The 16,353-nt window shown below is 47.6% G+C and overlaps 1 protein-coding gene across 1 annotated transcript; it reads left to right on the forward strand.

Moving 5' to 3' along the window:
* The first annotated feature begins 299 nt into the window (after positions 1–299).
* LOC120986503 lies at positions 300–13,827 on the forward strand. The gene is made up of 5 exons (XM_040415125.1): positions 300–443; positions 10,035–10,173; positions 10,951–11,033; positions 11,220–11,459; positions 11,717–13,827. Exons 1-5 carry the CDS (start codon positions 386–388, stop codon positions 11,935–11,937), a joined length of 741 nt encoding a protein of 246 aa, XP_040271059.1. The 5' UTR covers positions 300–385; the 3' UTR covers positions 11,938–13,827.
* The last annotated feature ends 2,526 nt before the right edge of the window (positions 13,828–16,353 follow it).

Below are 16,353 nucleotides of genomic sequence, written 5' to 3' on the forward strand. Positions count from 1 at the left end.
TGTGGAGACCTCAGAGGATTGTCTAGACTGGATACAACTGTAACGAACCCTCAGCAGTGAGAAGGGTTAGGTCTGTATACGTTTTCACCCTCTGAATAGAAATAATCTTTCCATGTACCCATTCACTGACAGCAAGCAGAGATCTTGAAAGCAGTGACATTGAGTGTCCCATCCAGTCACTGGCTGTGGGCGTCCACGGCTGGTTGGGGATTTCACATCAGTCATGGGAAAGTCCAGGACAATGAAAGTGAAAGCAATCACCTCGTCAGGGGGCGGAGGGGACGGGCGGGCGAGACGGGCGGAGAGCGGACGAGGGGAAGAGCGAGCGGCGGAGACACGCGGAGACAGTCGGTGCGCTGCACGCTGCCAGACGGAGCCTCTGACCATGTGGAGTCCATCGTCCTTCCTCCTCCTCCTGATTCTGGAGCTGAGTCCACGGCCAGGTACGTCCTCCACTCACACTGGAGCCCACACATGTAGCAGAGCCGAGCGTGTTTCCTCACGTACGCTATCTCACTGCAGATCTACGGAAGACTGCGTATTGTGATAGCAAAACTCAGCTCTGCTACATCTACATAGGAACATAGTTTATAAGGCTGAAAAAAAGACGTCTGTCCATCCAGTTTGGCCTGTTATCCTGCAAAACAGTTCTCACAAACCCTTTCTATGCTGCACCTGACAAACCCAGCTCTGCTACATCTCACAAACAAACCCTGGTCTGCTTCATGTTTGCAACTGATTTTGGAGGCGAGCGCCACGGAAACGCTGTGACTGTCCAGCCAGTTGTGGCTTGCTATAAAGAGTTAATGCTGTTACAGAGGAGTGGTGTCGGTGCAGTGTTGTTTGGTTCACTGCTACATCTCACAAACAAACCCTGGTCTGCTGAATCTGACAAACTCAGCACTACTACATCTCACAAATACATCCTGCTTTGCTGCTTATGTATATTATATTATATATTAATGTTGTCCCTGTTCTGTTACTTGCTGCTTATTATGTAGGCACAGTATGGCGGTATTATATAGGCACTGTATGGCAGTATTATGGAGGAACTGTATGGCAGTATTATATCTAAAATCATAAATCACAGCAAATTGGTTTCTTTCATTGGTATTTATTTTCAATGGATATGCGGCAAAAAAATTATTTTGTGCGAACGTTTTCGGCCGTGTCTGGCCTTCGTCAGGCAGTATTATGTAGGCACTGTATGGCGGTATTTTGTAGGCACTGTATGGCTGTATTTTGCAGGCACTGTGGATAGCGGTATTATGTAGGCACTGTATGGTAGTATGCAGGCACTGTATGGCGGTATTATGTAGGCACTGTATGGCGGTATTATGCAGGCACTGTAGGGTAGTATGCAGGTACTGTATGGGAGTATTATCTAGATGCTGTCTGGCAGTATTATATAGGCACTGTATGGCGGTATTATATAGGCACTGTATGGTAGTATGCAGCCACTGTATGGCGGTATTATGTAGGCACTGTATGGTAGTATGTAGGCACTGTATGGCAGTAGTATGCAGGCACTGTATGGCGGTAGTATGTAGGCACTGTATGGTAGTATGTAGGCACTGTATGGCAGTAGTATGCAGGCACTGTATGGCAGTAGTATGCAGGCACTGTATGGCGGTATTATGTAGGCACTGTATGGCGGTATTATGTAGGCACTGTATGGCGGTATTATGCAGGCACTGTCTGGCGGTATTATGTAGGCACTGTCTGGCGGTATTATGTAGGCACTGTATGGCAGTAGTATGCAGGCACTGTATGGCAGTATTATGTAGGCACTGTCTGGCGGTATTATGCAGGCACTGTATGGCAGTAGTATGCAGGCACTGTATGGCGGTATTATGTAGGCTGTATGGTACTGATATGTGGTTGTAGTTTATACAGTTGGGGGAGGGCAGCCCTTTGTTGTCCATACTATTGGGGATCAGTTACACATTGCGCCCCCTGCGGACGGTGAGGGACCCGGATACCGAGAGGTGAGGCTTCCTGGTACGTGTGGTCTCCTGAGGAATGCGCTCTACAAGCCGTGGCCTGCTCCTGTGTATTCAGCGAGGTGGAGCTCTGATGGGAGTTGTATTACCTGCCGCACACAGATCTCAGCTACATACATGTTATATGTCTGACACACTCCCTGAAATCCTCTGTGCTGCTGAGGACCCTGCTCTGTCCCCTCACCCCATCCTGACAATTCCCCTGTCACAAAGGGCTCAGTCCTAACATCACACGGTGGAGAGCTCAGTGCCCGGCACAAGATCACCACACTCCGCTCCTGACATCCTCTGTGCTGCTCGGTGCAGTCCGGGACAGTGATAACCTGGGGTTTCCCTGTTCCTATACAGTGTTAAAGCCACGGGCACTGCATTCTGACAGGCCTCTGTATCCTGGGTTATTAGTGGAGCGCCCCTTTAAATGAAGCGTATCGGACACATTCCAGAGGAGCCGCCGCTTGGTCTCTGTATCCTGGCTGCTACTCTATCTGCCAGCAACTGATGACGCTGCGCCCCGAGCTCTCCTGATTGGCTGCGCTGGGTCCTCACAGAATGTAGCCCTGAATGTAGCCCTGATTCCCTACTTTAGGCCTCATGCACACGACCGCACATGACAGCCTGAGATACAGCGTCCTGTCAGATCGGACCGTACCGCACATGACAGCCTGAGATACAGCGTCCTGTCAGATCGGACCGTACCGCACATGACAGCCTGAGATACACCGCCCTGTCAGATCGGACCGTACCACACATGACAGCCTGAGATACACCGCCCTGTCAGATCGGACCGTACCGCACATGACAGCCTGAGATACACCGCCCTGTCAGATCAGACTGTACCGCACATGACAGCCTGAGATACAGCGCCCTGTCAGATCGGACCGTACCGCACATGACAGCCTGAGATACACCGCCCTGTCAGATCGGACCGTACCGCACATGACAGCCTGAGATACACCGCCCTGTCAGATCGGACTGTACCGCACATGACAGCCTGAGATACACCGCCCTGTCAGATCGGACCGTACCGCACATGACAGCCTGAGATACAGCGTCCTGTCAGATCGGACCGTACCGCACATGACAGCCTGAGATACACCGCCCTGTCAGATCAGACCGTACCGCACATGACAGTCTGAGATACACCGCCCTGTCAGATCAGACCGTACCGCACATGACAGCCTGAGATACACCGCCCTGTCAGATCAGACCGTACCGCACATGACAGCCTGAGATACACCGCCCTGTCAGATCAGACCGTACCGCACATGACAGCCTGAGATACAGCGCCCTGTCAGATCGGACCGTACCGCACATGACAGCCTGAGATACACCGCCCTGTCAGATCGGACTGTACCGCACATGACAGCCTGAGATACAGCGCCCTGTCAGATCGGACCGTACCGCACATGACAGCCTGAGATACACCGCCCTGTCAGATCGGACCGTACCACATATGACAGCCTGAGATACAGCGCCCTGTCAGATCGGACCGTACCGCACATGACAGCCTGAGATACAGCGCCCTGTCAGATCGGACTGTACCGCACATGACAGCCTAAGATACAGCGTCCTGTCAGATCGGACCGTACCGCACATGACAGCCTGAGATACAGCGCCCTGTCAGATCGGACTGTACCGCACATGACAGCCTGAGATACAGCGCCCTGTCAGATCGGACTGTACCGCACATGACAGCCTAAGATACAGCGTCCTGTCAGATCGGACCGTACCGCACATGACAGTCTGAGATACACCGCCCTGTCAGATCGGACCGTACCGCACATGACAGCCTGAGATACAGCGCCCTGTCAGATCGGACCGTACCGCACATGGTAGGCTTAGATACAGCGCCCTGTCAGATCGGACCGTACCGCACATGACAGCCTGAGATACACCGCCCTGTCAGATCGGACCGTACCGCACATGACAGCCTGAGATACAGCGCCCTGTCAGATCGGACCGTACCGCACATGGTAGGCTTAGATACAGCGCCCTGTCAGATCGGACCGTACCGCACATGACAGCCTGAGATACAGCGTCCTGTCAGATCGGACCGTACCGCACATGACAGCCTGAGATACACCGCCCTGTCAGATCAGACCGTACCGCACATGACAGCCTGAGATACACCGCCCTGTCAGATCGGACCGTACCGCACATGACAGCCTGAGATACACCGCCCTGTCAGATCGGACTGTACCGCACATGACAGCCTGAGATACACCGCCCTGTCAGATCAGACTGTACCGCACATGACAGCCTGAGATACAGCGCCCTGTCAGATCGGACCGTACCGCACATGACAGCCTGAGATACACCGCCCTGTCAGATCGGACCGTACCGCACATGACAGCCTGAGATACACCGCCCTGTCAGATCGGACCGTACCGCACATGACAGCCTGAGATACAGCGTCCTGTCAGATCGGACCGTACCGCACATGACAGCCTGAGATACACCGCCCTGTCAGATCAGACCGTACCGCACATGACAGCCTGAGATACAGCGCCCTGTCAGATCGGACCGTACCGCACATGGTAGGCTTAGATACAGCGCCCTGTCAGATCGGACTGTACCGCACATGACAGCCTGAGATACAGCGCCCTGTCAGATCGGACCGTACCGCACATGACAGCCTGAGATACACCGCCCTGTCAGATCGGACCGTACCGCACATGACAGCCTGAGATACACCGCCCTGTCAGATCGGACCGTACCGCACATGGTAGGCTTAGATACAGCGCCCTGTCAGATCGGACTGTACCGCACATGACAGCCTGAGATACACCGCCCTGTAAGCGGGGGAACTGGTGACCGGCCCAGGCAGGGGGTACTGGTGAAGCTGGGACTCCAGCGGTGGTATCAGATACCTCTGACTGGCACCACTGGGAGATCTCGGGGGCATGTCTGGTTTGCTCTGTACAGACACCTTCTTGGGGGTATCATTCTACCTGAGACTCCTGATTTTAGATACACCATCATTACTAGACGGCTTTATGACTGTAGAGCGCAGGACAAGGATTGTTGTCATAGGGGCAGCACTGCACATATACCACAGAGCTTGTCCTGGCAGGGTCTTGGTGAAGCCGGATGCCTGGCACAGAAGTCCATGGCAACATTACTGAGCTCCTCTGGGCCATACCATTAGGACTCATATCCAGAGTTTCAGACACTAATGAGATGTACACCGTCCTCTGTCACCATAACACCCCGGGGAGAGCAATGGTGGCTGCTGATTGTTCTATACCCTCAGAGCACTCTGATGGCACTATGGAGAGCACTCTGGTGGCACTATGGAGAGCACTCTGGCACTATGGAGAGCACTCTGATGGCACCATAAAGAGCACTCTGATGGCACTACGGAGACAACTCTGATGGCACTATGGAAAGCACTCTGATGGCACTATGGAGAGCACTCTGATGGCACTATGGAGACAACTCAGATGGCACTATGGAGACAACTCAGATGGCACTATGGAGAGCACTCTGATGGCACTATGGAGAGCACTCTGATGGCACTATGGAGAGCACTCTGATGGCACTATGGAGAGCACTCTGGCACTATGGAGAGCACTCTGATGGCACTATGGAGAGCACTCTGATGGCACTATGGAGAGCACTCTGATGGCACTATGGAGAGCACTCTGATGGCACTATGGAGAGCACTCTGATGGCATTATGGAGACAACTCAGATGGCACTATGGAGAGCACTCTGATGGCACTATGGAGAGCACTCTGATGGCACTATGGAGAGCACTCTGATGGCACTATGGAGAGCACTCTGGCACTATGGAGAGCACTCTGATGGCACTATGGAGAGCACTCTGATGGCACTATGGAGAGCACTCTGATGGCACTATGGAGAGCACTCTGATGGCACTATGGAGAGCACTCTGATGGCATTATGGAGACAACTCAGATGGCACTATGGAGAGCACTCTGATGGCACTATGGAGAGCACTCTGATGGCACTATTGAGAGCACTCTGATGGCACTATGGAGAGCACTCTGATGGCACTATGGAGACAACTCAGATGGCACTATGGAGACAACTCAGATGGCACTATGGAGACAACTCAGATGGCACTATGGAGAGCACTCTGATGGCACTATGGAGAGCACTCTGATGGCACTATGGAGAGCACTCTGATGGCACTATGGAGAGCACTCTGATGGCATTATGGAGACAACTCAGATGGCACTATGGAGAGCACTCTGATGGCACTATGGAGAGCACTCTGATGGCACTATTGAGAGCACTCTGATGGCACTATGGATAGCACTCTGATGGCACTATGGAGAGCACTCTAATGGCATCAGATGGAGAGCACTCTGATGGCATCAGATGGAGAGCACTCTACAGATCTACCATTAGAAGTGCCCAACTATTGTTTGTTTTTAACTCACCCAACTTTTTAGAGGGTACAGTGCCCAGGTCCACTCACCAGAGAGAACATTTGGGTCTACCATGGATTATACATGCATGGACAATGTCAGCCCTGCACAGACAAGAACATTCTCAGCTTCCGGAGTTCCAAAAGTTTGGTAGGTCGTGATGCTCACCGTTTTACCCTCTGCCAACTCATTACTCCTGGGTGACATGATGATGGCGCATTGAGTAGCCTGACAGCAATGGTGACCAGTGTCTGAATGTCAGAACTATCAGCATGGAGTCTGTAGGTTCAGCTCACGCTTGTGTGGATGTTTGTTCTCTGTTTTCCTAAAACATCTGGTGTAGCTTCTCCTTCAACTTCACTCATGACCCATTGCTGTCCAACTTGAAACATTCCAGCTGAGATGACTTCTGCTCACTGAGATACAGTGAAGCAAAAAGCGAGGGATGGAAACCGAGAAGCGGGGAATCTGGAATGTGAGACAAGAAGCATAGACTTCCAGATGTCCTTTATTAAGTGGGGTACCACTGGGGGATGTTTATACTCCAGGCCAATCATGTAATGTATAATGGGACGTCTGTTCTGCCTGGACCATTTGTAACAGGAAGGAAATGTCAAAGTTAAAGTTCTTTGTTTTGGACAATCCCTGCTTGTTAGATGTGTATCTCGAACATTAGCAGACCTCAAAGAGACCCTCGTAATCTGTGGAGAAACCTGGCAGTAAGTGCTCAGTTTCCCAGCAGTGCCCCCACAGGGGAAATGAAGCATTACACCGTGCCAATTCACAGCAATGGGTCGTTTGTGTAATATAGGACAGGACAGGTCCTCCAGAGTGAGAGACGCTCCCTGTCCTACCACTCCACATTACGTACAAGAGATGAGGATCCTAAATAGGGGACCCCCTCTATTAACCCCAAAATCCCTAGCAGACTATATACAAATGTGTTTTCTAAACTGGGGTACAGATAAGATTGGGTGGAAGTGAGATGTGAACATTTTGCTTTTGAAAAATTTTCAAGGATCGGAAGAAGGTTTCTATCAAAAACAGCGCCACTCCTGTCCAGCTCCGATGAGTTTGAGCTGCAATACCAGATACAACCTGTGAACAAGTGTGGCGCTTTTTATCTCCCTAAGGACATGTACTTCTAGGCAAATCTGTTGGTCTTGTCTCCAGAGGACCCATCTTTATGGCAAGCAAATAGGGGAGCATAAACCGGGGCACACAAAATTAAAGGACGACTCCACCACAGTCGCTGCGTACACATAGTCTTATCTCTATTATACACATGATCAGAATTCTGGGGGGGGGTTTCACAATCTTTTTTACTCCCCCGTTTTTCCAGGGGTCATAATAGTTCTACCAACTATTCAACTTCCTGTCTGGGTGACTACCCTTTGAGTACATGTACTGAAGCCAACAGGTTTGAGTGCATCTCAGACCAGAAAAAGGTTTAATAAACCATGAAATTATTTGCTAGAAGGGGTGGAAGAGGTTTGGGCAAGTGACCACCAGATTACCACCGTCTACAAAAAGTGGCTTTACGTCATTGGGAATTTCCGAGGCTGATACAACATTCCGCAGGTGGTAATACAAGATTATTACGCTACTTATGGCTTAATTATTAACAATCTGTAGGTGATAACAGAAGATCAGACCTTTGCTACATTTCTTGTGCCTTCAACAACTCATGAGTCAAAAGAATGTGCAACAGAGGCGCGGTGCGCACTGGTGTCCCTTTAAGATGAAATAAGTGTTTTGTGACGCCAGTTGCAATTAAGCAACAACGGGACAGAGTCCCTTTAAGAAATGGTGTTGGTACCCAGGTGTAGGAATGCCAGAGTGGTGTAGGGTGGCCTAAATGTCCCTTAATGTTTTGTGCATGTGTCACGGTGCTCCTACCTGGATACGCTGGAACCCCAGGCGTTGGCTCTGAAGCAGACAAAGGGGGTAGTTGAATTGTGGGATGAAGAATAAATTAGAGTCCAGACTTTGTATATAGTTGAACAGCAGCTTTACTTTGCATAAATATTTCTCCAAACAGACTCAGGCTTTATCTTGGTTCCCAGTAGGCGCTAGCATGAACTGTGGCAGGCAAACTCCTCTCTGCTACGTCTGTTGCTACAAGCTGGCTGTATAACTTAGCTTTATCTGGGTACTGCAACTTCTCTCTTGTAGTCTGACTCTAAACTGTCCGGGGAACTTTACTCCTGGCTTCTGAGTTTCCACGCTTTTGCCTCCATGTCCAACTGAGCTGAAGGTGCTCCAGCTGGCCTAGACAGGGCTCGTTCAACAGGGACGTGCTCCTGCTGCCTTCCCCTAGCAGGGGGTACTCTCCACACTCACTGACTTCTAGCTAGAAACTCCACCCTTCCTGCAGCAGGCGGGAACTGCCCACCATACTACAGAGTGTGGGGGGGGGGGGGGTTTGAATAGAATAAGAAAGCTCCATTCTCTGTGAGATAGCTCTGCCATTGATTCTGCCACCTGGTGGTGAACCAGGCATATTACAATTGTACAGAAACAGTTGCAAAATAGGAGATGCACATTATGCAGGACCTTAAAATAAATACATAGAATGACATTTGGTTAACCATAGGCGATAGTAGTGAGGCGCAAATGTGGTAATGCCACTCTGGGGCGTTACAAATGTGTCTTTCAGAACTTCTCCCATGATCATCCTTAAAGTTACTTTCCTAAACACAAGGGAACTGTTTTATAAAAAGGATCTGCATTTTGCAAACATTTTTACATTACTGAAGGAGGTGTCGTCTTCACCATCTTGCTAATCAAACCTTTCAAAGGCTTACTGGTGTAAAAGCACACTTTCCCTGTCCTATCTGTGCATGTCACAGTTCCACTGGTACATACCTGAAAAGTTCTCCTGGTGCACACCATCACCGAACCACTGGTGCAAGCCTTCAAAGTCCTACATGTCCATACTGTGACAGTTCTAGTATCACAAACTTTCCCAATTCTACCAGTGCACACCTCCACAAGTGCCACAGGTGCCTACCTTAAGGGGATGGCTACACTTTCAGGTTTCCTGAGGAAGTTTTGGAGAAGAAATAGTAGTTGTCCTTAATACTTTCTCTCCTTTCATGATGCCCGTGCCCAAAAAGACCTTCTGGAGGCCACCTTCACAGTCCTACTTGGGCGCACCTCTTCCAACAGCTACACAGTCCAACCAGTGCTCACTTTCCCAGGTCACTTTGCGTTCTCAGGTCCACTGATACCTTAACCATTCTACCAGTGCACACTATCATGGTTCCACTGGTTCACACATTTACAGTCCAACTGAAGCAAATATTTAAAGGCCTAGTGGTCTAAAATTCTGATCCGATTATTTATACATTTTACCTTCTACTGTCCGGGATAGTAGATGATGATGTGGTAAGAATGTATAATGTAGGACTCTCTGTCTTGTACGTTACATGAAAAACAGCTGTGTACGAATGGATATCTGGTTTGGCTACGTTCCCTTGTCAAATCCCAAGGCTTCTTGGAAAGTTGGATCTTGACTCATAAGGAGACACTTCCAATAGGTGGCGCTGTGATGGTTGTCTTTCTTGGGAGATACCTCTTTGTGTATAGATTGACTTCGTTATCCTGATCGATTGTCTATTGTCTCTTCTCAGGTGACTTCCAGGGAGCCAGTCAGTTCAAAGTTTGTCCGGAATGCAAAAAGTTACTTCCGGAAAAAGATGTGAAGCCAGCGTTCTATCAGATTCTGGTTAGAAAAGCGATTTATACAGAGTGCCCAAACAACATCATCAGGTAAGAGAGACAGCTAGTCTTCTATGTCCCTCCTCCTATAGTAAAACTGCACCATGATGTGAAAATCCACCCTTGCATATATCATTAGAGTGAGTGGAGCTCCATTTTCCTACAGAGCTCAAAATCCCCTGCGTTATGATTGCCTGCAGCCTTAACATCAACCCATAGGTACAGCGAAATGGACTCAAAACCTTTTGGGACCTCTACTGCCCTTTTTCCATAGCACTGGTGCTAATCTTTGTACCTAAAGGAGCGCTGCTACTCAAAACCCCTACACTCCTGTTTTCTAAATTCCATCAAAATTAAGATCACCTCTTGTCTATACTTTCTTTATGGTGAGGATCATCTCTGCCTAGGTCTCCATCATGGTGAGGAGCACCCCTAGTCTATGCCTCCATCATTGTGAGATTAAACTCTTGTGTACAACCTGTCGTGGTTAGAAGTTCTTGTCTATGCTCTATCATGATTAAGAGAATTACTTGTCTGTGTCCTGTCATGATTAGGAGAACTTCTTGTCTATGCCCTGTCATGGCGAGGAGAACTTCTTGTCTATGCTCTATCCTGGTTAGGAGAGATTCTTATCTATGACCCCATCATGGAGAGCAGTGCCTCTTTTATATGACTCCATCATGGTGAGGAGCACCTCCATATGACTCATGGTTAGAAGAACCCCTTGACATCATGGTTAGAAGTCCCTCTGGTCTACATACATGTTTGTTTATTGGTTTTCTCATCCTTTGTTCTCACAGTTTTTGTTTATTTTCTACACATTTTCAGATTTCAGCTGCCAAAAGGAGGAATCTTCTGTGGCGAGAAAACTGAATCATGGGTGAACAACGTCACCAATTGCATTAAACAGGGTGAGATTCTCCATCTTCTATGAGCAATAATACACTGAATTTAAATGATGAAATCATTACTACTAGTCATCAAAAAAAATTCTGTCCGTAAGGAAGTTCTGAAAAGGAGGATATAATTGGATAATCTTATCTGAATTACTATCTATGTTGTTGCCATGTCTAATAATCTTGGTCTTTTCTTTGCAGATAGAGATTCTTGCCTACAGCAGTCTGAGAGTCAAAAAGATTTTTCCAAAGGCTCCAACGAGAAACCACCTATAACCATGCTTGAAACTACAACATCTACAGCCGGGTCCACACAGACCTGGAAAGGAGGAACATCGAAACCTTCAGAAGAGATTTACACCACACAGAAAATCCTAGAGACCACGATAGGTCTCTCCATCACTAGCCCGGATTCAGAACAGCAAAACAACTTACTGCAAGGTATAGAAGTTGGTTGTAGACCATGGGATAGCCCGATGGATTGCAAAGTGTGACTGGTGACATCACCACACACTAATTAATGAATTGGCTGAATATTAGAAGTTATCAGTAGAGTATGAAGTGAGTTTTTTTCTTGGGGGCACAGGATGGTCTATGGGTTTCTTTAAGTCCTCAGGAATTGATCAACAATTATTTGATGTTTAGTATCTAAACTTGTCTCCATCTAATGCTCTACCTTTCTATCTCCTCTCACTCAGGTAATGAACCTTCAATCGATCAGCCCAATGAGAAGAGCAAAATGAAACAAATGACGATAGCCATTGTCTCATTACTTTTAATTGTCCTGGTAATGACGTCTGTTGGAGTGTATGTTTGGTGCCGAAAAGTGAGGTTCTCTGAATGTAGGAGACCTTTCCAAGAAAGAACTGTGATGTACCAACCAGCACCTTCAGAGGACAAAATAGAGCCAGGACCATGACGTCTAGATGGTGAAATCACTAAAGGCACCTTGTTTTCTAGTAGATTAGTCTACAAATTGCTGATTGGTTCCAGATTGGCTTGCACTGACTTCCTCTTACTCATATATGGTTATTATTTTCATTTTTGCAATTCTATTCATAGGAAAGTTAGGACTGAGTCACCTGGGAGGAGCTTTAAACACAAATTCTTGATCATCATTTTCTACTGTGAGGTTTCTACAGTAGCCAGATGATCAGCTCTGTCAGTGCAGAAGCTCTCTCTACCTCTAACACAGCAGGAAGTCTCAGCACAATCTCAAGAAAACCAACCATGAACTGAAACCACCTCCTCCAACACTCAACCAGCTTCGAAAATACCATCAGCAAACACTTCTATACTCAGAAAGGCCAGTTATAGTTCTGATTGACAGGATTTTCACCGAGGGGGATGCAGACACAGAAAATCTATCATTATATTTGCTGCCTACAACTCCCTTCAAGGCTTGCTATAGCTCTTAGAGATGACCCAAATAAGGTGATTGATAGCCCTGTAATAAAGGGCTCATTCATGGACAGCTGTGACGATACCTGGACATCTGTCAACTTCGGGATCAAAGTTCAGAATAAGGAAGCTGATGACGGTTTCCACCCAGTCTCATTTTATCAGTATAGACATGAAGGAGTTGAACATTGTTCTCACCACTGAGTGTCCTGCGGTGTCTGAACTGATTCAACTTCTCTTTTTTCTTCAGAGGGAATTTTTTGGTATCATAGGACCGGTCTTGTGGGACTATAATGATGTCACCATTGTCATTGTGAAACAGAAACTTCTCTAAAAACAAACAAAAAAACATTTCACCATCTAAAGGTCTACCACGATGAATTTGAGGACCTGATTTAGGGGTCTTGCACACAACCGTATGCCCTCCGAGACATAAGGTCAGTGAGCAGGCCATATGTCCCGGAGCGGCATTGAGTGCAAGGGCCCTTATTCACATTGTTTCGGTATACATTAAGCATTTTTTGTGGTTTTGACGACTTACTTTCTAGTTCATTCTCCTGCAGATTATTCTACATCATCAAGTTGCTGTTGATGGATCTGTTATTCTTAAGTTTATAATGGTGCCCTGTTAGACACTGGCTGTGCTTCTTACATCTCATTAGCACCTTAATAACCCCAATTGTCCTGATCATTAAAAGGGTTTTTCGAGTTTTAGATATTGATGGCCTATCCTCAGGCTAGGTCATCAGTGTCTGATCGGTGGGGTCCGACTCCTCAGCTTTTTGTAGAGATCATAGTACCCTGGTCAGAGCTGCTGTAACCATAGGGCAAATGGTGCACATGCAGTGGGCCCCGTTGGGCCATGAAGACGCAAAGACAATTGTCAATTTGGAGCAAGAGAACATCTGCTGCATGTCCCGTTACTGCTCCAGGGGATTGAGCCTGAACCAGAGTGGTAGGGAACAGCTGGCAGGTCTAAGGGGTGGGGGCTTCACTGCTCTTCATTCAGGATCTGGATTCGCTGCTTTTATCGGGCTGCAGGACTTCAGCCGTGGATTTACAGATGCAAAAATGCCAGGTTAGAGAGCAGTGGATGGTTTAAAGGGTTGACACTGCACAGGGAACAAGGCAACCGATGGAGGTTCCCATCCATTCAACTTTTAGAACATGTCCCATTCTAGAACTATAATTATACGTTTTGGTGGAGAGTCATTGACCAAAGGGTCAGAAAGGAACACATTACTCCGTCCTTGAAGGAAAACGCATGATTTTAACCCCTTATTTTTGGAAATGTTTGTATATGTCTTCTGTTTTAAGAAGGAAATTTATGATGCCATAGGACAGTGTGTAAATGTCGTGTTCTTGTTTTTTTTACATCAAAGTCAATAAAACTGTTTATTGAAAGCCATAATGTGCCATGGTTGGAGTCGTAGTGTCAAAGTCGATGTAATGCCACAAGCTGGAGACCACTGACCTAAAGAAATCAAAAAGATGAGCCCTCAAAGAACTAGACGTGGAATTGTGGGTAAAACAAATTTGCATTGTGCAACGGAAGATCTATAGGAGGAAGTTTAGGGTTGTTGTGCCTTCTTCTGGATCAACACTGCAGGGGAATAGGGTGAACGTGATGGAGTCCTTGAAAAGTGGGTATGACCCCAAGTATTGAGCCTCATTTCCACTGACAAGTGGGGATTGTAAACTGTTGATGCTTCTGTCTTCTGGAGAAAACCTACCAAGGTGGCCTGGCTGGAGGACATTGCTTTAAGCTGAGTCTGAAGCTATGGTGCTCAGGCTAGGTTCAGAAATAGAGGATATCCACCTGTATTGGCTAGAGTCTATCAGCATTCTCTAGCGATTAATCAGGACACCTTGCTTGAACCTAAGATGAATAGCTCTGGAGATGAACAAATGCGTATCATCGCAACTTATGATGACGCACATGAAAATGTGCGTGAGATTCTCTCGCGGCATTGGGGCATCTTGAAGTCCGACCCTCTCGTAACCGAGAGATAGGCTGGTCCACAGCTTTCAGCAATCTCTAAAGGCAACCACTTGGTTAAGTACTAGTTTATGCTCCATTCACACGTCCGCAATTTTGCGGAACGGGTGCGAACCCATTCATTTTCAATGGGGCCGGAATGTGCTGTCCGCATCCGCGGATCCGCACTTCCGTTCCGCCAAAAAATAGAACATGTCCTATTCTTGTCCGCAATTGTGGACAAGAAAAGGCATTTTCTATGAGAGTGCCGGCGATGTGCGGTCCGCAAAATGCAGAACGCACATTGCCGGTGTCCGTGCTTTGCGGATCCGCAAAACACATACGGACGTGTGAATGGACCCTTAACGGGTACTTTCAGATGTGGTAATTGTGAAGCCCATAATGCCATAGGTTTTGGAAACAGTTTCATCAGTACTGTGACGCGGCGGAGCTTCACAGTCAGATCGTTTATCAATTGCAGAACCAGGGGAGTTGTCTATTTGGCCACATGCAAGTGTGGGAAACAATATGTGGGCAAGACCTTCTGCAATTTTCGTAGGCGTATTGGCGAACATCTTAACGATATACGGAAAGGCTCGGACACTTCTATCGCACGTCATGTGGCTAGTATGCATGAAAAAGATACAGGCGCGGTCAAATTCCAAGGCATTGAAGTGGTAAGAAGGTTTCCTAGGGGAGGTGATTTTGACAAGAGAAGAGACTACCACAAAAGTTGATGGAGTTCCTGCGGCAAGTGGTCTGCAATTGAAGGCGCGATAGCACACCATGGGCTGCGGGAGTTTAGTGTTATGAACCTGCAGTAGTCACACTTGATGGTGTGCCACATTGTAGCAACTAAATAGACACCAGGCTAATAGCGCTATAGCTCACTGATGTGTTGAAACACTTTGTAGTTTGTTACAATGTACATGGCACATAATCATCAACTGTGATAAGGTGACTGTTCTAACTGGGATCAGTTTCAGTATAAGGGTCCATTTAGACGTCCGTGGAATGGGTCCGCATCCGTTTCGCAATATCCGGAACGGGCGCGCACCCATTTATTCTTAATGGGGCAGGAATGGGTGCGGAAAGCACACTATGTGCTCTCCGCATCCGCATTTCCATAACGCACCCCCGAACTTCCGGTCCTCGGCTCCGGAAAAAAATAAAACATGTCCCATTCTTGTCCGGACAAGAATAGGCAGTTCTATGGGGGGTGCCAGCCGGGTGTATTGCGGATCCGCAACGCACTACGGACGTGGGAATGGACCCTAACAGGGTGCTTGCTGAGGGTTCATGTGAGTGATGATATACACCAGTGACATTGTGTACCTCCTGTGAAACCCCAGTGCTGAGTGGAATTTGTAACACACACCTTTTGATTTATTAAGGGTTAATCCTTCCTGTTTTTCGTTGTACTTTTAATTGGATATTTCATAAAAATTTAGTATTTTATTCTCAACGCTCCTTTCTGGCAGTGATAGGTGGATCTGACCCTCCCTCTCCTTACCAGTCATCCCCAAAGCTGTTAGAGTACCACCTAGTGTAAGGACTTCATCAACCCCCTACTCTAGATACTTACCATGAGTCAGTGGTAGGGAAGACAGATATTTAGTATGAAGTCCATGGTGGTCAGTGGTACCAGTACATCATTTTCTGTAGTCCATGATCTGTCAGTCAACAGAGTAGTTCCAAGGACAGAGATAAAGTGGTTCATTGTGGTTAGTGGTACAGTCATCCTCCAGCACATCAGTTCCTATAGATAAAGAGTGTTTTTTGTTTGTTCAATGCCAGGTTGTTAGTGGGACAGTCACCCTCCAGTTCCTGGAGATCATTGACCATCCAACCAGCATATAGTCCTTGGTCATCGATGGTACAATTGGTGTCTGTTGATCAGTGATTTTGCTGATGTCCTGCACCCGATGGTCACTCATATTCTCGGCATCCATTTCT

Source organism: Bufo bufo, chromosome 1, assembly GCF_905171765.1.
Source record: "Bufo bufo chromosome 1, aBufBuf1.1, whole genome shotgun sequence".
Lineage (NCBI taxonomy): Eukaryota > Metazoa > Chordata > Amphibia > Anura > Bufonidae > Bufo > Bufo bufo.